General features: G+C 30.1%; 1 protein-coding gene across 1 annotated transcript in view; it reads right to left on the reverse strand.

Moving 5' to 3' along the window:
* LOC129960681 (probable mitochondrial glutathione transporter SLC25A40) overlaps positions 1–23,471 on the reverse strand; it is a 43,052-nt gene that overhangs the window by 12,564 nt on the left and 7,017 nt on the right. The window contains exons 2-7 of the mRNA XM_056074252.1: positions 22,758–22,924; positions 19,129–19,196; positions 12,864–12,994; positions 8,642–8,716; positions 5,187–5,285; positions 2,396–2,487 (exon numbers count right to left, since the gene is read on the reverse strand). Coding sequence (XP_055930227.1) covers positions 2,396–2,487; positions 5,187–5,285; positions 8,642–8,716; positions 12,864–12,994; positions 19,129–19,196; positions 22,758–22,924 — 632 coding nt within the window. The remainder of the gene's footprint in view (positions 1–2,395; positions 2,488–5,186; positions 5,286–8,641; positions 8,717–12,863; positions 12,995–19,128; positions 19,197–22,757; positions 22,925–23,471) is intronic.

Genomic DNA, 23,471 nt, shown 5'->3' on the forward strand with positions numbered 1-23,471 from the left:
CTCAAACGGAGGTGGCTCGATGGTTACAAATGGCACCGAAGGTGGTATCCAGGCTGTGGAATCAATTCCAAACAAGTGGTATTATAACCAGGAAAACCGGCCAAGGTCGTCACAGAGCAACGACGCCTGCACAGGATCGCTATTTGGCACTAAGCGCACGACGGCATAAGCTGACAATGGCTCCTCGACTTGGTCGTGACCTTGCTGCTGCGTCTAGATTAAGAATTTCCAGACAAACACTATACACACGTCTAGCAGAGAGGGCCCTTTATACCCGGCGACCAGTTAAGTGCGTTCCTTTGACTGCATCCAACAGCAAAGCCCGGTTGTTGTGGTGCCGAACACATCAATCTTGGATACAGCAAGAACGGGGTGTGTTCTTTTCAGTGATGAATCGAGATTTATTACACAGAGTGACACTCGTTGAATCTTCATCTGGAAAGATCGAGGAGCTCGCTATCACCCCTCCTACATAAAAGAAATCGACAGATTTGGTGGCAAAGGAATCCTTGTCTGGGGTGGCATAATGTTGGGCAGCCATACATCACTGCACGTTTTCAGTGCGGGTAGTGTCAATGCACGTCGCTATAGGGATGAGATCCTTCAAGCCTATGTGAGGTTGTTCCGGGTTGCTTTTGGCCCAGACATCATGTTTATGGATGATAACGCGCGTCCACACAGAGCCGAGATCGATGATGATTATCTTGAGGAAGAGGATATTCGACGTCTGGACTCGCCCTCGAGGTCTTCGGATCTCAATCCTGTGAATCGTTGTGAAGCCTGTATAGCAGTGCACGGTGGTCACGCTCCATATTAGACAGGCTTTTCCAGAAATAAATGCTTTGATTCATAATATAACACTTTTTGATATACCCTGTTTCTTAATTCACAATTAAAATATTTTCCATGTTGTTACCTATATATGTTCTTTCTTCCATTGTAGTGTACCTCTGTGCCAAATTTCGTGGCAACACAGTGAATAGTTTTTCATATTTCGTAGATTTTATGTTTGTGACCTTAATTTTGGACATGAGTGTATTTACGTATATATACATATATATTCTCTGGAAGCAAAATATACAACATTTTACTGGAAAAAAATATTGCTAATGGAAATACATTTAAATGCAGCATCAACTACTTATTTTAAAATAGCTATCAAATTACATTAGAAACAAATCCTTACTCAGAACTGCAGTACTTCAAATGCAAAAATTAAAGAAGCATATTCAATAACCATTTCTCATTAATAAACTATTTCAGAATAATTAATATAAAGAACCAAATGGTTTTGTTAAATGGAAGACAATATAAACCTTTACAAGTGATGTTTTCAATATTACATTTTAAATTTGTTTCCTGATGTTTTAAATGTAGTCAAAATATACTACATTTAAACATAATATTTGGATGCATTTTTCAAGTAATAAGAATTCCAGGTTGAAATGAACATATTTTAAATTGTTAGATATGATCGTAATCAACCATACATTCCAAAAATTGTTAATTGTTAAATAGAAAACTTTTTATGACGAGCTATACATATAAATTCATTATAATAAAAGTGAAAATTATGCTCCTATTATTAGGATAATAACACTTATAGATAGATAAAAACTCCATTTCGTATGAAAATTACAAGTTAATTATCCCAAGTACAAATTTAAATCTGTGCATTTTTTTTACAGGTATATCTTTGATTTTTTGGGGGGAGGGGGGATATTTTCAAAATATATTTAAGCAATGATTATTTGAAACAAATAAGGAATCTGGTATCTGATTGCATTATAATAAACAATATTTTTTAATGGACACTATTTTTCAACAATGATCCTCAGTTTAATGCAAAAATTCAAATACACACAAAAACAATATGTTAGAACCTAATACAAGAAAGAAATAATAACATAGGAATATATTAAATGAAATCACTATCACAACAGTAACAAGCCTTCGAATCTGCCTGCAGCACTTACATAATAATTTTTTAATTCTAAAACTTTCCCTTTCCAGTATTTTCTGCTGAGAAATATTGAAATTCTTATCAGATAGTATGGATATACAGTATTATCTCATTCATGGGGCATTTTTTAATAAAATGCTAGCATGACAATACTAGTTTCTCTTTTCATTTTCCATCTTCTAGAAAAATACATAATCTATATTTTCATAAATTTTGACATTCATTATACAGTGTTTATAAAATTAGAATTTGAGAATAAATTTGTAAAAGTGATTAAATGAAAATCACAGAATACATTACATTTCAACATTTTTTCTTATTCAAGTAAGTTAGAGATTCTGAGGATTATTTTACTGCTTTGTGATGATAGCTAGGGAGTATTAGAAATTTAGAAATTGGTTTGGAAAAAGTTTTGAACAGAAAAATACTCACACTTCCTGATACAGCACCAAACACGAAAAATTCAACAGCACTTGGATCACCCTTCAGTAATTTTAATTGTTCATAAATTGTCCAGTATATAGCTACATGAAACATGAACACAAGAAAAAGGAAATTCTTAAAAATTGCTAAAATTTTTAATTATATATTTAAGTTTCTATCAAAAGGACAATTGTCTAAAATTAAATTTAAAAATAATAAATTTTGAAAACATGGATGAAATTTCTATACAGAATTCTACTACACTCATGTCCAAAATTAAGATCACAAAAATGTTTTTCAAAGTAATTCTAAATAGCTACCAGTAAAATTTAAACAAATTATATTTGGTATATTGTGAAGGACCGGTAACACGATATTAACCTTTGTTGTGGGGGAAAAAATTTTTGTTTAGCATTAGTTTTTGAGGAACTACTGAAATAAGACCGTTTAGGCATCTGGAATTTTTTCCTGCAATTTTGTAAATAATTCATTAAAACAAAAAATTTAACCTGTTTCCAGTGAGAATGAATTCTCATAATCGTTTAGACGATTCCTCGAGATGGAGAGCCGTTGGCAGGTTTGAAGCAGGGCAGTCTCAGGCGGAGGTGCCTCGGTGGTTACAAGTGGCACAGAAAGTGGTATTCAGGTTGTGGAATCAATTCCAAACAAGTTGTACTGTAACCAGGAAGGCCGGCCAAGGCTGTCACAGAGCAATGACGCCTGCACAGGATCACTATCTGGCATTAAGCGCACGACGGTATAGGCTGACAAGGGCTCCTAAACTTGCTCGTGACCTTCCTGTTGCGTCTGGAATAAGAATTTCCAGACAAACAGTATACAGACGTCTCACAGAGAGGGCCCTTTATGCCCGGCGACCAGTTGAGTGCGTCCCATTGATTGCATCCAACAGAAAAGCCCGGTTGTTCTGGTGCCAAACACATCAGTCTTGGGCGTAGCAAGAATGGGGGCATGTTCTTTTCAGTGATGAGTCGAGATTTATCACACAGAGTGACACTCGCCGAATCTTCATCTGGAAAGAGCGAGGAGCTCGCAATCATCCTTCCTAAGTAAAAGAAATCGACAGTTATGGTGGCAAAGAAATCCTTGTCAGAGGTGGCATAATGTTGGGCAGTTGTACACCACTGCACGTCTTCGATGCGGGTACTATCAATGCGCATCGCTATAGGGATGAGATCCTTGAACCCTATGCGAGGTTGTTCCGGGGTGCGTTTGGCCCAAACTTCATGTTTATGGCCAATAACGCGCGTCCACACAGAGCCCAGATCGTTGATGATTTTCTTGAGGAAGAGGATATTCGACGTATGGACTGGCCCCTGAGGTCTCCGGATACCAATCCTATTGAACATGTTTTGGATGGTCTCGGAAGAGCCATTGCACAGCGTAACCCCCCTCCTAATACCCTCCAAGAGTTAAAAGCCGCGCTTTTGGAAGAATGGGCTTTGTTGCCCCAAGCATTTATGACCCCCTCATAAACAGTATGAAAGCTCGTTGTGAAGTCTGTATAGCAGTGCACGGTGGTCATACTCCATATTAGAAGGCTTTCCCTGAGATAAATGATTTATCTCTGATTCATAATGTAACACTTTTTGATATAACGTGTTTCTTAATTCCCAATTAAAATCTTTTCCCATATTGTTATGCTTCTATATTCTTTCTTCCATTGTAGTGTACCTCTGTGCCAAATTTCGTGGCAACACAGTGAATAGTTTTTCATTTTTCGCAGATTTTATGTTTGTGACCTTAATTTTGGACATGAGTGTATTTAATAAAGTAAACTATCAGAGTAAGGAAATTCATTTTTATCACTATGAAAGCAGCTTAAAACAAGCAGCTTATTTCAAAATTTCTATAATTGAGAAGAAATAAATTTATTCATAAAACAGAAGTGATAGCTACTATATCAAACAGCAAGCAATTAAAGTACAGAACAGCACTATAGTTCAATGGATAACTATTAAATATCTTATAAATAATTACTGCCCTCATGATTTAAATAAGTAAATATCATGTAAATATAATAATGACTTTTTTTAACTTTTGACTATTTAATCGGATTTATGTGACATATACAGACATAAATATAACAAGGAAATGACAAAGAAAAATTATAAGCTGATTATTATTTCTGTTATACTTTCAAGATAATGAAAAGATTCTCACGATTAGATTAAAAACATTGTTATTATTTTCTCAAATTTTGTACAAAATGGAAAAATTAACAAGAAAAATATTAGATATGCTTTAGTTGCATATTTGGTGCTGTATAAACTGGTCTTAGAAACTTAACCATATTAAATTAGCCAAGTTATTTTTATCTACTTCCAGATAAATCATAATAAAGAACATTCATATAAAAACAATGCTAACTCAAAGACAAAATTGGAAGGTAAAAGGAGACAATGCAAACTTTCATTATAAAATTATCTTACTATTGGTAATGATTCTCCAACAAGCATATACTGCCCCATCCCATGTTTAATTATTATATTAATAAATTATGTTTGAATCAAAATGAACGTTTAGTGTTCATATTTTTATTATTAAGTTATGTTATTATGTTTAAGTTATGTTATTGGCGATCTAATCATTACGTGAACAGTGCAAAAATTACTAACTACCAATAATTTATCACTTAAAGCAATTATCTGCAGTTTTTCCCCCATCACAAGACAAATTCTTTAAAAATTGAATTTATAAAAACAACTTTATTTTATTTTACTAACTTATTTTATTTTTTAGTTATATGTAATATTCTTGAATTAATAACTGATAAGAATACCTGAAAAAGGAACATCCCGCAATGTTGTTGGTACCCATCCATGCCAAAGAGACAAGTAGCCCTTATGCTTGACCAATTTTGAAACATTTTTAAAAGCATCTAGAATACAATTTACGAAAAATATAACAAAAGCAAGCAGTAATTATTTACATTAACTCTCATAAACATAAAACTAAATGAATAAAAAGATTTATAAGTATGATGAATACTATTCCCATCTCTTTCTATGATTAATTATAAATAAGCATGATAATTTGGTGAAGAATAAATTTTATTGAATAAAATACCAATTATGGAACAGATGTTAAGACATCAAACAATTTCATTATACACTGAAGCTTCAGAAAAACTGGTACACCAATCTAATATCGTGTAGAGCCTCCATGAGAACGCAGAAGTGCCGCATGGATTCAACTAATTTGTGAAGACATTCCATAGACATTTATTTCACACTATGGTACTTGCAGGACAGTCCACAAAACCATGTGAGTGCAAGGTGCTGCAGATCACCTAAGGACAACACATTGCAAAACATGTCAGATATGCTCGATAATGTTCATGTCAGGGAAATTACGTGGCCAAAAGAGGGAATGAAAGAAGAGTCTTCCTCAAGCCACTCGGTAGCTATTGTAGACCTGTGGGGTGACGCATTATCCTGTTGGAATAGTCCACGTCTGTCGGAATGCACCCAGGACTGGAATGGATGATGGAGGCCAGAAAGGATGTTAAAGTACCGCTGACCTGTCATAGTCGAGTCTAGACGTATCAACCGTTCCATTTCATGCCGACTGCCCACGCCCCATACCATCACAGAGTCACCACCAAATTGAACAGTTCCTTGTAGGCATGAGGGATTCATGGATTCATGGGGTTTTCTCCACATCCGTATACGGCATTCCGTCGATACAGTTGGAAACGTGACTCGTCAGACCAGACGTTTTTCCAATCATTAAGAGTCCAATGATGGTGTTGGCGAGCCCAGGCAAGGCGCAGAGCTTTGCGTCACTGAGTCAACAATGGTACACGAAATGGTCTGCGGCTGGAAAAGCAAATATCAATTAGGGTACATTGCACAGTGCGTACGCTGACACTTGTTGATGGGCCTGCATTCAAATCCGCAGCAATTTAAGGAAGTTTTGAACGTCTATCTCGAGTAACAGTTCTTTTCAGCCATCGATGATCTTGTTCTGGCAAGGTCTTTTTCCGGTCGCAACGTTGTCGGAGATTTGAAATTTTACTGGAAACCTGATATTCGCGGTACACCCTCATGCGCCGACGATAAGTCGCCGTTGAAAATCACTTAAATCTTGATAATCTACCATTGTAACAGCAACAATCGGTGTAATAGCCTCCTCAGAGACCAGTTGTCTTATATACAAACTATCGACCACATCACGTTACGCCGATTGGTTGATTGAATTGGTAATTTTTAAACGCAACTGTTGCAACAATTTTCTACGTTTCTTCTGAATGGCACAAGAGATGGATAGAACAGCAAAAAAAAAAAAAAAAAAAAGTCAATGTAAGTGAAATTGCATTGAAACGTAGCCCAAGGTAAAAAGTATTGAAGTTGTGGTTTAAACAATTTACATATTACTTATTTAAAAGTAAATTTTTTCTAAGCTTTTTAGAACAAATACAATTACACAAAATATTGCAAAAGTGCATGCACCGCGCATGTACCATTTTAGCAGCCATTTTCCTATTGCATTATATTTTTTAATGCAGCTTAAAATCTGTTAAAAGTCGGTCCTTAAAGGTTTTAGATATTTTTTAAGATTATATTTTCATACAACTCAATTTCTAATCATATGTTTATGCAACCAAACATGTATTTTCCTTTCTCATCAAACCTATTGCTACATTCTGATACATGCATACAAGCTTATTAATCAATGGTTAAATATTCCTTTGTTATACACAATTTTTATTTTCATGCCTGATTAGATGAAATTATTCAATATTAATGACCTTATATGAAGAAAAAGCTCGGTTTTAAATGTTTAAAAGCCAATTAACTTCTTATTCTTTCAAATATGGTGGTTTATTTCCTGAACCACTTGTGTTAAGTAGTCAAATTTGAAAATTGCCGAATATTTAAAAAGAAATTACAATAATAAATTAACATTGTATACACAGTCATGAAACAAGAAACGAAGGAATTAAGGCATTCCTCAATATGATATTTAAAAACCTTAAAAGATGAGCACATTATTGTTATTTAAAAACATTCTAAATTATCCCTAAAACTAAGTTAACTTCAAAGGCATTACCAAAAACAAAAAGGAAATAAGTGGAAAAGGCATGGCATCAAACGGAAATTTCACAGTAATATATTATTGAAGAAATTCATGTTAAAAATATCTCAGCGATTTTTGGTTGATTAATGGTGTTAAATAAAATGCAAAAGAAAATAGTAAATTACATGAAAATTAAATATTGCTCAGATCTGAAAATGCTTCAGCAAAAGAAAGATAAATAATTTTAAGGAATAAACTGATGGGAAGTTTTAAGTTCAAGAGTAAAATGTAGTTGGTATGAAAAAATTTCGGAAGAAATATCTCAAACCAACCCCTACAGAAATTAAAGAGTACCAGCACAATATAATTAAATATATAAGGCTGCAGAATATAGAACACATCGATATTCCTGAAAATAAAGATCTATAAAACACGAGATAAATATAGAAAGAAAGGAAGGGAAGTGAGAAATTAACCAAAAAATCTGAATTTGAATTTACAAAATATGAAATTTATATCGAGCGAAATAGAAGCCTCCCCCCCCCCCGAAAAATGAATCCGGAAAAAAAAAAATTGTTAATTCAGAAGAGATGGTAGCAAAACAGAAAATAAAATAAGCATGCCAGTACTCCAAAATTATTAGCTCTTCTGGTTTGTTTTTTAATAGGAAAAAGGGAAACATTCATTAAATTTTTATGTAGTTTGCTGATAAATTGATAAAAAGGAAAGAAGGCAGCAAAAATATAAATGTCTACTTAACATGTAATAATATAACATAATAACGGTAAGCAGACACATTATTAAATATTCATATTTCTTTTCACCATTCGATCTTTACAAAATGTATATATTTTTTCATTAACTCTATAGAACTAAAGAACCAATTCTGATAAAATATCTTTTTAAACTTGTTGACAGATAATTCAGATCTTAATCATGTGTGCTTTAAATTTATATAAGTCCTTTGTCAATTATGTATGTATCTTGGTGATTATTTTTCAGTAAATTGAGTGAATTGCAATTTATAATTTGAATGAATAGCTAAAAAAATAATTCTGCAAGAATTATGCTCCTCACACATAGGCCAACAACTGGAAAGGAAATAATTACAAAACCCTAAATATTATCTGAAAAAGAAACAGCTTTGTATAGCCATCTTAACAACTTATTGTTATAGAAACTAACTAAAAGGCAAAATAAAATTTAAAAACTTACCAGAATATTTGACTTGTTCACTTTGTATTTTGGTGCGGAAGAATTCAATTGGACTTACAACTGTTCCAGTTAAAACTAAAATTATATTTAAAAAATTGGTATTTCATTAAAAAGTATCTAACACTTTATTAATGACAAAAATCAATATAATTTTCCTAAACTACTTCGAATTAGGATTTCGTTTAGCCAGCTTATGCAAGCTATTAAACAGTAGAATGAAATAATTTTCAAAAAAGCATGAACTAATCTTTTATAGCCTATGGTTTTAGCTGAACAAAATATATATATGCGTCATCGAAAAAAGGATTCATCTATAAAACATAATTTATTTAATCCTTCAAACACTGAATTCCAGACAAGATTCTCAGTGGTATAGACCCATTGGGTGCAAAGAAGAATGAGTCAGATAATCATCAGATCTTGATTGCAATTTATAATAAACACAAAACATTAACAAACATAAAACCAACTTTTATTCAGGGTAATAATTCATATCAAAACAAGAAAAGGACAAAAAGACATTTCACACCTAACTATTTCCAAAGAGTAACAAATTTTAATTCAGATACTGAATTAATCATTCGCAAAATATTAAGAAATGCTGCATTTCAGCTGCATAGTATTTTTTATTCAACATTCAATGGCAATTTCAAAAATAATTTATAAATGATCTTTATTTCATAGATATTAACAGGAAGTTTACAAAAGCAAAAAAATAACAAAATATTAAGTGTAATGTAATCGTGTAATATTTTAAGAGCAAAAATATATTTTTAGTTTATGCACTAAATTTAATCAAAATTAAGTAAGATGCAATTGTGACAAGATTAATTAACAAGTCGTAGCAATGTATATTTTCATTTAAAATGATAGTCTTGAAATTTGTTTTTGATTAAAATAATACAAGGATAACAGATTATCGCCTTTTTTTTTTTTTTTTTTTTTTTTTGCTTAACTTAAAAGTAATTTTTTTTCTTGGATTTGGACCTACTATTTCTTCTATCACTCAACATTTTATACTTCAAGAAAATAAATGTTTTGTTAATTTTGAAATGCTGTAATAGGTCAACAATTATCTAAATCCAATCTTTATTCAAATATTATTTAGCAACAATTGTGACATTCTATTACACTAAGAGTGTTTAAATCTGTATAGAAATTTTAGTGCAGCATGAAGAAATATACAATCCTAAAACATGATTAAAATTATCATTAAATTATACAGGGCGTTTATTCTAATTGTTTAAATAACTAACTTCTAAACTAATCTAGAAAGGCATATACTTTCAGCAGAAAAATGCTTTAAATTTTGTAAAAGAAAATTACAATTTTATGCTGTTTAAGTCAATAACTGCACAGCTGAAAAAATAATGAAGACTAAATTTTATAGGGCTCCCATCCTATTCAACTTTCAGAAAAACGTTCATATTTAGTGAAAGATTCTTGATATACTATCATTTCAGGGGGGGGGAGATCAATACTTGTTGTTGTTGTTTCTTATGGCACTTGCCATGGACAAGCCCGCTGTTCGAAGACAGCCGATTTAAGCCAGAGGGGGAGCGCCTCTTGTTTCTATAGTAGCGTCATCTAGGGCCAAGAGAACGACTTAACTACACACGTCACAACCCGTTTTACGGGGCGGACTTCATTCACGCATTTCATTCACTCAACCATAGATCGTAATTTAGACCTGAATCAGAGAACGATCACCCCTGATCCCGTACCCCCAGTGGTATTACTCTCGACATGGAGGATTTTGTGACCACGACAGCGGGGAATCTTCGGCCGGCGTGATTCGAACACGCAACCAAAGGGACGCGAATCCGACGCTCTACCAACCAGGCTATCCCGGCCTTAAAATCAATTCTTCTACAACTAAAGGACAAAACAAAGGATTTTTTTTAAAGTCAATTCACGGCCACTGCGTTTTTGAGGCGTTCATAGAAACCATCTAAATAAGTGATATTCAAAGCCTCAAATACTGGGCAATGAAGAAGATTGTGCTTCTTTTTTAATGACAGGGTGTCAAAATTATTTTACTATATACAGTTAATAGGCCCAGAGAACTGTATAAAATGCTACACTTCAAAATTTTAAATTTTATTATTTATATATATATAATGTGTGTGTATGTAAAACATTTTTGTGATTTCATGAAAAGAATGTGCGGAGTTCTTTGTCAATATTCTCTCCATAACATTTCTTGATGTTAAGGAGAGAGTTCAGTTTTTACCCATTACTACGATTTCTTTGTAAGAATCATGATTAGAAGGAGATGAAGTTCGAATAGCAAGGCAGAAAGTAGGAAAAAGAGACTATATGAAAGTACTTTGAATTTTATAGCTCATAATGAACTTTTGCAGAGAAAGCATTTTTGCTTTAAGCATATGTTGGAATCCGTGTGGGAAAATAAAAGCCAGTACAACTTAGACCTTAAAAATGAAATTTCAGTTCGAGTGATTAAAAAATAATTTCTTTTAGAACGCGAATACATTGGAATTTATTTATAATATATAACATAAAATGGAACTGTGAACGGAAGACATCTTCAAGAAATAGTCAGTTATTAGAATCCAAAGTTTCTTGATTTTAATCTTAGATTAAGCAATATATCGATAAAAGGGCACATGATTCACTCTTAACTTTTAAGAAATTCATAAATAATTCCATTCCATGACAAGTCCCAGCAGAATGTAGCATGCAGAGTATAGGCTTACTGGTGACCGCAAAAGAGTAAAAAGAAAGAAAAAAAAAAGTGCTACTGAGCTATACACTACAGAAAATTACCCGAAATATACCACAAAAATAGTTTATTCATCATCTTTATTGTAATGTGTCATTACCGAATAATTCAAACAGTGAAAAATACAACAACTATCTTTTGAGAAGCACAGGAAAAACTAAATTTTCATTACTCATAATTTAAGAAAGAAATACTTTTATCTTTGAATAAAAATGGTAGTGCTTTAAAAAGGCATCAAAAAGAACTATCATATATATGGCGATTAATGTTATATACCTTCGAGAAAGTATTTACAGAAAATTAATGAGCAAGCATTTATTTTAGATGCCCGAATCTTACATGATACAGTAACTTTACACTGAATAGATAAGAAATTAAACTCTGAAAAGTGAGGAAAGTCAAAAAAATCATGAAACAAAAAAAGTTAAAATTAAGTTTGAATTTACATTGTTAGAAAATAATTCTAAGAACGCGGAAAAAATAACTTTAAATCCAAATATATTGTTAATTTTAAAATAAACATAAATGTTTCAAGTTAAAATCTCTCAAATGTACTTTAACTTTCTTTCGGTAATATCGCAAATATTAAAAACAGAATCGGAGCTAGATGCTGGGCAGTAACAAAACAAAATACAAAGAGATAAATCCCGAATTTTTAATCCTTGTACTTCATACGAAACAAACATTTTCTATACATTGATGAAAATTTAACATATAATACACCTAACATATAATATTTATATTTCGTAATTGCTTATATTTCCTTAATCAGTTAATATGATAAAGAGATTAAAAGAAAATAAGCAGGAATATAAGTAAAAAACAAATAATTCTTACAAGAATCTTAATCATACATATACTGATTAATTAAATAAAGATGAAGCAAGAATTTATATTCCAACATGTAATTAAAAAATAGATTACTGCACCCACAAGGAGAAAAAAAACTAAAGAACTTGCAACTACAACTTTGTATTACTAAATCTGCCGCTGATCTGAATTTCAAACTACATGACAGACAATTAAAGAAAACTACAATCCCCAATTAAAGAAAACTTGTAGCGATATAATGAACTCTTATGTGTTCATTAGAATAGATAAAATTGCTGCTGTCAAATAATATTACTGTGAAAATATACCACAATTGTAGCTTCATATTAAAATCTTGTTTATTGTGCTTATTGTCAAAGATATTCTATAATTATTCAAAATATAAACTCCTTAAAACATTAAATGGATTTCAGATCTGAAACAAATTTCAAAACTAGCAAATAAAATTCAAATTTATACAGTCCTTAATAATTTTGGAAATAGCCAATAAAAAGCAAAAAGTGCAGTATTGTTTACAATAATTTACTTAAATATTCAAAGTTGCATTATATTCTTTTAATAAAATAAATAATATAAAAATTAAATGCATTTTTAAAAATGAAGAATTAAACGAGGAAAAAAAAATCTACAGATATTTAGAATATTTACCTCTGGCTGTGATTCCAGAAAATAAAGGCACTGAAACTGGCCCCATAGGGGGTACTAAATGGGATGAAAATAATTCACGCAGTTGATCATACATGGTAAAGTAAATGACAGTTGATGGTACCGATATAAATCTACAAAAAAAGACAGTTATTTAAAAATTTGAATTTTAATTAATACGACAGTAATATTGAGAGTATTTAATTCGAAAATGCATGTATCACAAGACTTTACTTGTTTTTAGAATTAGAAATTCAAGAAACACTCAAACAATGCTAAAGTTCAAATATTAAAAACATTCTAAATCATTTCTGGCAGAGCAGCATAAAAACCTTCATAGATAGCAGTACACTATGGATTCTGCAGTATACTACGTATTCACAGTATACATTTTATTTTCTTAGATATTTTAAATAATAAGTAACATCAATAAAAACTATTAATCCAAAATTAATCACCATTCTTTTTAATGAAGTTTCTATCGAAAAATAAAGATAATACTGAAATCTTTTCAAGTATCGAACAAAAAAATATTCCTATTACAGACAAAAAAAAAAAAGGAACTTCACAGATAAAAGTTACATTTTACAAAATAGAACATCATAAAAACCATCTGAAGGAGAGGAAAAAGTGTCCTTATTCTCTTAACATATTTGATATTAAATCGAAAATCCTTCAAAATAATATTAACAAGTGCATATTAAACTAAGCACAAAATACACCACTAACATGACAGTACTGATTAAAATCAGAGGTTACAATCAAATCTAGTTGCTTCACAACCATATAAGTCGATTAAACTCATTCTCAAAACAATGTCTGTGTCTAATATAAGATATTAAAAAAAAAAAAAAAATGATGTTTTTAAATGTATAGATACTGTTTAGTAACACTACCTCATCATTTCAAATTGAAGTTTTTATTAATTCAACATACCTATAATAGATTACTCGTCCATAATTTTATAATTAATTCTACTCTTCCTCAAATAAATACAATACCTAGTCACGTAAACTTTTTATTTTTCTCATGCCTTTCAAAATCTAATTAGCATAACTTTAAACCTTTAACTTAAACCGACTTATGGTCCCCATTCAGGACATCGGTTTGACGTTTTATTTATTTTTGAATTTTGATTCTTAAAAATACCACAGAATGGTAAAAAGATTTAATTAACTTGTCAGGGAAATTCAACTTGAAATAGTTATATATATTTTTCGAAACAATAAACAAATCCTTGTATTAGGTGAATAATTTTGCATCGAATTACTTTTCCGATTGCAAAGGGTTAACTGTCTGACATTGATCTAGGCGAACGAAACACATTACAAGCACCAGAGAGCAGTAAACTCGGCAGTTATTTTAATTTCCAAATGAAGGAAAATTTCCACCTAAAATGTACAAAACTCTACGCCACGTTATCAATTGTCTCATTTTCTCATGTCGTTTTCACCACAATCTCGTCGTTTTAATTATCAATCATGGGTAAGCAATACATCTTCAAAACTGTCATTACAATGAAAAATGTGTCCTTCTTACTAAGAACAAATAATAAATACGATTCAATTGAAAAGTCTCCTTTTAACTTATATTTAATATTAAATATGCAAAGATTTATCTACAGATAGATTAACCGATTTTAATAAATTATAAAATCTTGTCAATCTGTAAAAGCAAGTCACTGTAAGAGCAAGAATTTGATTACTGAGCTTTGCAACTCGGAGAATGAATTTATAGACAGTTGCATTTTTAAAAATTAAACAATTGCAAAATAGATGCCGCAATTTCGCGATAAGTAAAGCATTCAATAAATAAATATAATATAAAACCAAATTAAAGAAATTCAAAAATAGAAAAAAATACTCAAGATGACAAAAAGCTGTAAATAAAAACAAAATGCTTAGCTGCAAAATGGGCTATTTTACTCAAAGACCTTTAACAAAATACCAAAAATCATTTATAGGCTGATTTGTATAATTGTATCCAAGAGTGAACAAGGTTCTGCAACAGTTATGGAAAACATTTTAAATTTATTCTTAGGTACTGAATATTTGATGTTAAAGATATAAACTATATCATAAGGAAAAGTAATATATTGCATGAAAAAGCAAAACTCATATGACACTCAAAATTCCTTATAATAGTCGTTATAAGTGAAATGATGAAACAACGATCAAGCATATAAGCAAGAATTCATGTATAATCGAGAGATAAAAATTTAATTATCTGCCATAATAAATTACTGTGATCTCATTATACCTCATACACTTATCTTTTCAACAACAACTTAAGAAATATTTAAACTAATGAAAACTACTAAGATAAGAATTTATTTTTTAAATATTTTTAAAAACTTTTTAAAAAATGTCTCAATGCATATGAACAGCCGATAGAAAAATCTCTAAAAGGCTATTAAATGATTTCTATGAGAAAATGGAGGTCATTTAATTTTTTTCCCCCAATTTATATTAAAAGATATTAAAATATGCTCACTCATTGTTGCATCAACTCATTATATATTTGCTGATGATAACTTTAACTCTGATTATAATACATCTAGTATTGCTTAACTAAAATATATTAAAAGATTTCATTTACCAACATGCTCTTTTCATGCAAAATGAAAAACTACCCCTTTCCAAATCATCAGTTAAGACACAAAATAAATAACAGTATATACATTTTGAAAATAAGTCACAATATACATAGTATTTTTAACTGAATATCAGAAAACCTATAAAATGATATACAAGTATTAATTTTTAAACCTAATCATTTTTATTATAGAAAGAGAGATAACAAAGCAAGAATAGTTCTTATGAACAAGCCAATATTTCTTCTCTCTCCAAAAAAAGCCGTTAGTATTTTAAAAGAATGAACTATAAAATGAACAAACATCGGTTTTACCAAGCATTAAAAAACAAAATAATTAATTAGCTAGAGAAGAGCATAATTTGAAAAGCATTTAACAAGAAAGGAAGCACGAAAGGATATAATGAAACAAAACCAAAGATGAAACAAATGTATTAATCATTGAATTAAGATTCAAGAAAAGTCGAAACTAATACAAACACTCTAATGAGATTAAAACTTGAAGAGGAAAAGAATGGCTTTACCTTATCTCTCAGATGAATATTTTAATGCGGTAAAAATATAACTTACGTACATTTAATATATACAGGGTTAACAAAACGGCAACTGATGAATGAAGAAGAATGAGTTAGCAACTTGGTCATGATGTTTCTTTGGTAAAGAGTGGATCTGCAATCCTGGTAGAAAATTTCCGCCAGTGTTTTCTAAACTACTATTAGTAATACTGTTTAGTAAAGAAACAAAACAATGAAAATTAAAAATAAATTTATGTGAATACCTATTGTGCAAAATTCACTGCATAAGATTTAAAAAAATTATAAAGTAAAATATTATGCTACACTTGCTAATTATGTTTCAAAAATCTTTAATGTTAAAAATACACAAATAACAGATATCTGCTTAAGTATGCAAATTGAGATCTTAGGCAGCAATTCAAATAGTTTATGCTTAAAATTTCTGAATCGAATTTTCAGTTCTCTGTTAAAAATTTGAAAAGAATCTAATGTATTCTTTTTTTATCACAAAATCTCCAAGGCCTTGGAAAGAAATATATTGCACATTTATTTTTTTTAAAATAGAAATAATGCATAAACCTAGTAAAATTCAGGTGTACATAAATAAAGACAAATAAATTTTTTTTAATGCTATTGGTTTCTGTAATGCTTTTTTGCAATACATAAAATTTTAAATTTTCAATCAATTTTTAGGATGCAGAGGTTTGTTATATTTTGTAGCGTTTGAATTTCTATAACCATTGCAACTGTCTCTCGGGGGGGGGGGCACCTCGTAATTGAGGATGAGAAGCTTCCGATATGGTGGTTGGTTCTCGCCACCCTTGAGGGTATTGAAAAGGTGGGCGTGGCTACCTTCCATCGAAGAGGGTACGTACTTCTTTAGGAAAGAGCTGTACCATGGCCGGTGATGGCCCTTAGAACTCAACCACAGTTCCCGTCAGTATTACTATTGAGGCGGTCCGGTCATTCAAGTTTTTCCGTGTGTCTTCGGGCGGGTCGGAGTAGTCAGTCTATGATAACCATTGAAATTTAGCGATAACAACACTTGTATCAAACTTCTAGAGAATTTATTATTCTCATCAAATTACCTTCATTGCCACAAGCAATTCAAATGCAAAAATTAAAATCAATTAATCATGTATTTACAATTTCCAGAAAACAATTCATGGATACTGAGAGACAGAAAATTCAATGAAAAACTTTCATCTAACTTGTTTTAGACGAGGCTCACACTATTGCAGTATATTCATAATAATGGTCATTTATGGAGTAACACAAGATTATTTTTGGACAGACCTCATAATTTTGAACCGTGGTCAAATAATGAGGATGGCACCTGAGCTGAGACTTTTCTCTAGATTTCCACATCACACTAGTGAAAGGAAGTTGGAATTTTGATATCATTATCACTAGGTATGAGGCTCACTACATGGGGATCTATGGTGAAAAAAATGTTGAAATAGGAACTCTATGAACCCAATGCCAAAACCTTATCACCATAATTTTGCATTCCTTCCTATTTCATCAAGATATTTTTGAATGTTTTTAAATTGAAATTTATATTTTCTCCTTTATTTATTAAATAATCAATGCAAGGAAATCTTTGAAGACAATCAGAAGATCCAATCTTCATAATATTTCAAAAAGAAAAATGAGAAAAAGAGGAAGGAATTCAGATAGGAACCTAGAAAAATCAAACTATGTGTCATTTGGTAAGAGAAAACTAATATTTCCAAAGAGAAAATAAATTTAATATATGACAATCACAAAACTTTCCTAAACTCAAAATTAAATCAAAGAAAATTTCACAACCATGAAGGAATTTGGAAGGTATGATATAGAATTATCATAAAATGTGTACACTGTAGAAGCACCTGTCTACTTTAGAAACAATTTCAGCAACCTAAATGAAACTGATTGACAAAGATTTTACTCTACTACAATTTGAATGAAATCAAATGAATTGTAAGAAGGAAATTCTTAAATATACCATGAATGTATATATATAAAATGACAGGTGCATCAATCCTTGAACACAATAAATTAATCTATATATTGTAAATTCAACAAAAATAATGTATTACTAAGAAGAAACAATATTTTACTTATAACAGAAGCAGATAAGTATCTATGGTCTTCCTAGGATTACATCCAAGTCACAAAATATTAGTAATCCATCATTCATTAACAGAATGAGTGACGTTTTCACTACATATCACTGAATACTCCGAATTGACTTAAAGAATAAACTATGCTTAATAAACTCAAATTAAACCATCAGCCAAACATATGCAATTAAACTCTTCGATTTTATCAAGCATTTTTTGTTACTTTTAGTTATGATAAATTGAAACGTTTTACAAAATGAAATAAATTGACATAATCTGTATTACAATAAATTTGGCTGAAAGTTTACTCATAAAAGTTATAAATTATTTTATTTGCTCTCTATAATGCTGAATCCTCATAACGCAAGCCTCAAGAAAAGTTGTTTTATATTTAATAAAAAAAAGAAACTTTTTTCTAAAAAAATTTTCAACATAAAATAAACCTAACATAATCTAAAAAGTAAATTTTTTAAGCATAAATATAATAAAATTTCTTTCTCTAAACTGACACATAAGTTTAATACAGCTAATAAAATTACATGCATTAAAGATATATCGCAATGATATAGTTTTAGTGATAGATTACATCACACAGATAATTCTCTCGATGCTAATAATCACACAGATATAAAACATAAATGTGCTGCCTTTTTTAACAATAAAAAATTATATCTTATAAAACTAAAAATACAAATACCTATAATAAATTACAAAGATTACAAAAGTTTGTAATTACAGATAGGAAATATAATATTAAAGATTAATATGCAAAACAATGCAGGTTAAATATCATCTAAAATCTTCCTTGTCTTAAACAGATAGATCAAGTACATAGTTAGTCAATTAATTAATTATGTAAATAGGATAAGGATTCACATATGCATTTCGATAGCATATAATACTTTCCAATTCAAGAATAATGCTATGATTAAAAATTAAAATTTTAATAACTAATACTATGATTAATTATTAAAGTTGAGGAACTGCAACATAATTATAAGAAAATGAAAAGTTTGAAATGGGAAAATAAATCTAAATAAACAGATGACTCACAATGTGGGCACAAGACCACTCCATAAAGTTTTAACGCCTTCAATCTTAGAAATTTTCACCAGTGCATCCTGTAAAATAATTAATATTTCATTTCATTATGTAATAATATTTTGAGTTTCTCATTTATATATTTCATTAATTTTCATATGCAAGTTACAAATTATATACTTATCTACACATCTCATTAATTCTATACATATCTCGGTGTACTATGTTACATATATTAAAAAAAGGCCATTTCAATTCATTTTTTAATAATCCCCAAATACATTCATGCCAATATTAAGGATAATTCCAGCTCCGGCAAATATAGGTTCTGAAACAAAACAAACGTGCATTAAACAAAAGATTAAGAACAAAAGACGATGCATGTATGATACCATTCACAAGAACTATGATTTTTGCTCCCTGGAGCAATTATAAAAAATACCTCGATTACAAAAACTTAACTTTACATGGATGGTATGCTGGATAATACATTGTATGTCTTCCAGACAATGAAATACTGTCTGTACAATGCCTAGGCATGCTGAATATCAAATTATCGAGCTGTTCTTGGGAAAGATTACTCCACTCAGCAAACAGTGCTCTCTAAAGTTCTGGTACACATGTAGGAGGTGGTTGACAGGCTGCAATTCGTAAGCCAAGCAAGTCCCACACATGCTGTATTGGACTTAAATCGGGTGAGAATCTAAGTCATTCAATACGGGTGATATCTTCAGACTGAAGATTCGTTTACGATGTTTCCACGGTAAAAACCAGCATTGTCATCCATAAAAAATTTCTGAGCCCATAGTATCCCTATACAAACGTACATGTTGTTCCAGAATGATGTCTCGATAAATGTGGCCTGTCATGGTTCCGATCTGAACATGCAGATTTGTTCTAGAGCCCAGTATAATTGCACACCCAAACGAGCAATCCTTCACCATCATAACGGTAACGTTCAAAGATGTTCTCTTGGTGATAACGGATACTTGTCTCCATATGAAAGTCCGATCTGCAAACTAAACCTGGACTCGACGGAAACAAGTTATACAAGCCCACTGTGACGATGTCCACATTGCATGTTCTCGACTCCAAGCCAATCGCTGGCGAGTGAGTTGCCATGAGCGAAACATATCTAACAAGCCTTCGAGCATATAGACCTTGAAACTGTCGCAACTGTGGTTGAAGATAGTTGGCGAAACAGATCTGATGCTGTGCTGTGTATTATTTTAAAGTGCTTTTGAAATATTTAGATTAATTTGAATATTTACCATAAAAACTGGAATTTAGTCCTCATTATATCTTTCACATGAAAACGAGAATTTTCTGTGGTGTCTTTCCACCTATGATTATTATCTAATGATCTTTCCACTTTTACATAATTGTAATAAGAGAAAATGATCATAGAACAGCTAAATAAAGTGAATCGTAAAATTTGGTTTTCATTACATAAAATAATAATAATAATAATAATATAACATTACTATGATATACAGGGTATTCATTTAAATAATGGCTCAATAGCTGATTCTTAAGTCATTGGAAAAAGACAATTCCAAATTGAAACATAATTTAAACAACAAAGAATTAGATTTTATGTTGTTTTAGTCAATAAATATAATGCTGTAAAAATTACAATATTCTTGTCACACTAACAATTCAAACAAAAATTTCCAGTTTTCCATGACCAAACTTGGCCAGGTTAAGAAGCTCGGAATGCCTTTATTTTAGCCAATTTTAAACCATTTCAAGGCCTGTCTCAAGGAATATCATTCAATTAGCAGACTTTGTTTACTAGAGATGTTAATTAGTATAAAATAATGAAACTGAAAGTTTCGCAACTTGGTCAATTTTGTCATAGAACCAAGGGAGCATGCAAAAAGTCAGAACTCATAATTTTTAGAATGGTGGAATGGAAAGAAAATATATAATTCTTTACATCAAATAAAGTATTTTTCCTACAGAAACATATTGCTTATCTTTAATGGTTTAAATATCAGGCTTAGGACCATGAATAGAGTAGTTACTCTGTATCTTTGAGTATTATTGAAAAGGTCTTCATTTAATGATTAACAAATTTGGAATCTTAATAGCTTCATTATTTATCAAATACAAAGCATCGAAAATATAATGTAAGAACAACAGAAATTAACAATTTCAGAAGTGAAAAGTCCACATCAGTTACATTAGATTAAAATAATTTACAGATATCACACATTTATGCATTAGTTTTGAGAAATGATTACGTATTCATGCGAAACAATTTGCCATAAAGAAAGAGTACCAGCAGATAAATAAGGCATATTCTATGATATATATAATGATAATATGATATATATAATTCTATGATATATATATAAATGATTCTATAATATATATAATGATATCATCAGGAAATCAAATAATAATAATTAAATAAATGAGCTTATGAAGTGAATGAAATTTATAATAATGAACTTAAATAAAGGAACTTATGAAATGAATGAAATTAACTTATGAAAGTAATGGAATGTAAAAATAAGTTTTAAAATTTTGCAAATATTAGCTATTTCATATAATTTTTTAAAATCTCAATGCAATCTTATTAGTAAGAATAATTTAGCTTTTTACTTGTATGGTGCAAAATCATCTAACTTTTCTATTAGACAAAATAAAAAATATACAACAATCTCTGAAGAATTTAGTGTGTTTTAAAATAACTCTACAATATGTCTTCCCAGAAATTTACCCATAATCCAACTTTTTTGGAATATGTAAATATTTTTTGAACATGAAAATTAGTGTAATGATTAATTTTAGCTTAACACATTTTACATACAGATTTAAAAAAATTAAATTTGCTTACACTTAATTAAATTTGTACACTAGAATTTTAAAAACAATCCCTCAAATTTCAAAGCAAACTAGAGCTATCTCATCTCCATTTCAATTTTCCGAAATAGTTAGTGAATAATGATCAGATATTATTCAAAAGCAAATTACTTTTATGAAATTTCAATTTGCTAACAAATATAGAACAAAATTTGTAGGACTAAAAAATAACATATCTAAAAATTAACATAGGCTCAAGAAATGATATCATCAAGAATGGAAAGTCTAAAAATTTTACATATTTTGATTTATTTCAAATAATTCATGCTTTATATGACTACAGAAGTATAATGCAGATGTTCATTTCTCAATTTTTATTTAAAAGAAATTATATCTACTAAAATAAAATGTGCATTTTCATGTTAAATTTCAGATATTAAAGTTGTCTCTGAAAAGTGTAAAGCAGAATATTAATAGGTATCAAAATTATCAATAGAACTATCAAAAGTATCTAAGGTAATATCAATTTTTTGTTTACAATATTGTTTAATAAACACAATTTGATGCACTGTTTTAATATTGTATAGTATCTTTTGCTACTAGCTACTAAAATAAATACCAGCATATAACAATTAATTGAATAGCAGCATTAAAATGAGATTGAAGTTAAGTTTAATAATATAAAAATATTTTAACATTTATAGTTCAACATTCAACTAATCACATCAGCATAAACAGAAAAATAGAAAGAATATTTACAATCAAAAACAATTGGAACTGAACAAAAAAAAAATTATAATAATAATTGAACTATGTACAAGAGAACTCACCAAAGTGCCCTTAAATGGTTCTTTGTAAACACCACAGCAATCTATGATATTCTTTGAAAATTTTGGGGTTTCTTGAACACATGTTTCATAGACAGAACATATTTTATCACTATTCTGAAATCTTGCTTGTACTTGCAAACGTGTCTTCACTACATCAAATGGTGTAACTGTTAATAATAACGACTTCTTAATATAATGTTTAAGAGAAAGAAAAATCTACTATATAAGCAAATCTAAATAACTTATCATCATCTGTAAGCATCCATAATATCACTACAGTACAAGCTTTTGCATATATATTTGTCAATAACAGTTCAAGTAAAATAATAGTAACAGTAACAATAATAATGAAGAGATAAACACAGAATTTATCTGCCTTCTGTAATATTCTTTTTATTGTCATTATTATTATTTCAGGATGGAAATGAAAGTTAGTTTATCTCTTTCTCCCAAATCTTGATAGTATATATACATCATAAAAATTAGATTATCAGTTAAGGTTATTAACATTAACTTAGGTCAGAGTTTTCCTTGCAGTGTTCTGCATGGCTTTGTGGTAAAAGTAGTCTTCAGGGAATCTTAAATAACAAATTATATTTAAAACATGTATAATTATTGTTTCCTGTTGAGTTTAGAATTGAGGAGGTAATTCATTCTTTAAAGGTATGACAAAGGGGAGACAAACAAATAACCTTTCAGATGCAAGAAAATATA

This window comes from Argiope bruennichi, chromosome X2, assembly GCF_947563725.1.
Source record: "Argiope bruennichi chromosome X2, qqArgBrue1.1, whole genome shotgun sequence".
In the NCBI taxonomy this organism is placed as follows: Eukaryota; Metazoa; Arthropoda; class Arachnida; order Araneae; family Araneidae; genus Argiope; species Argiope bruennichi.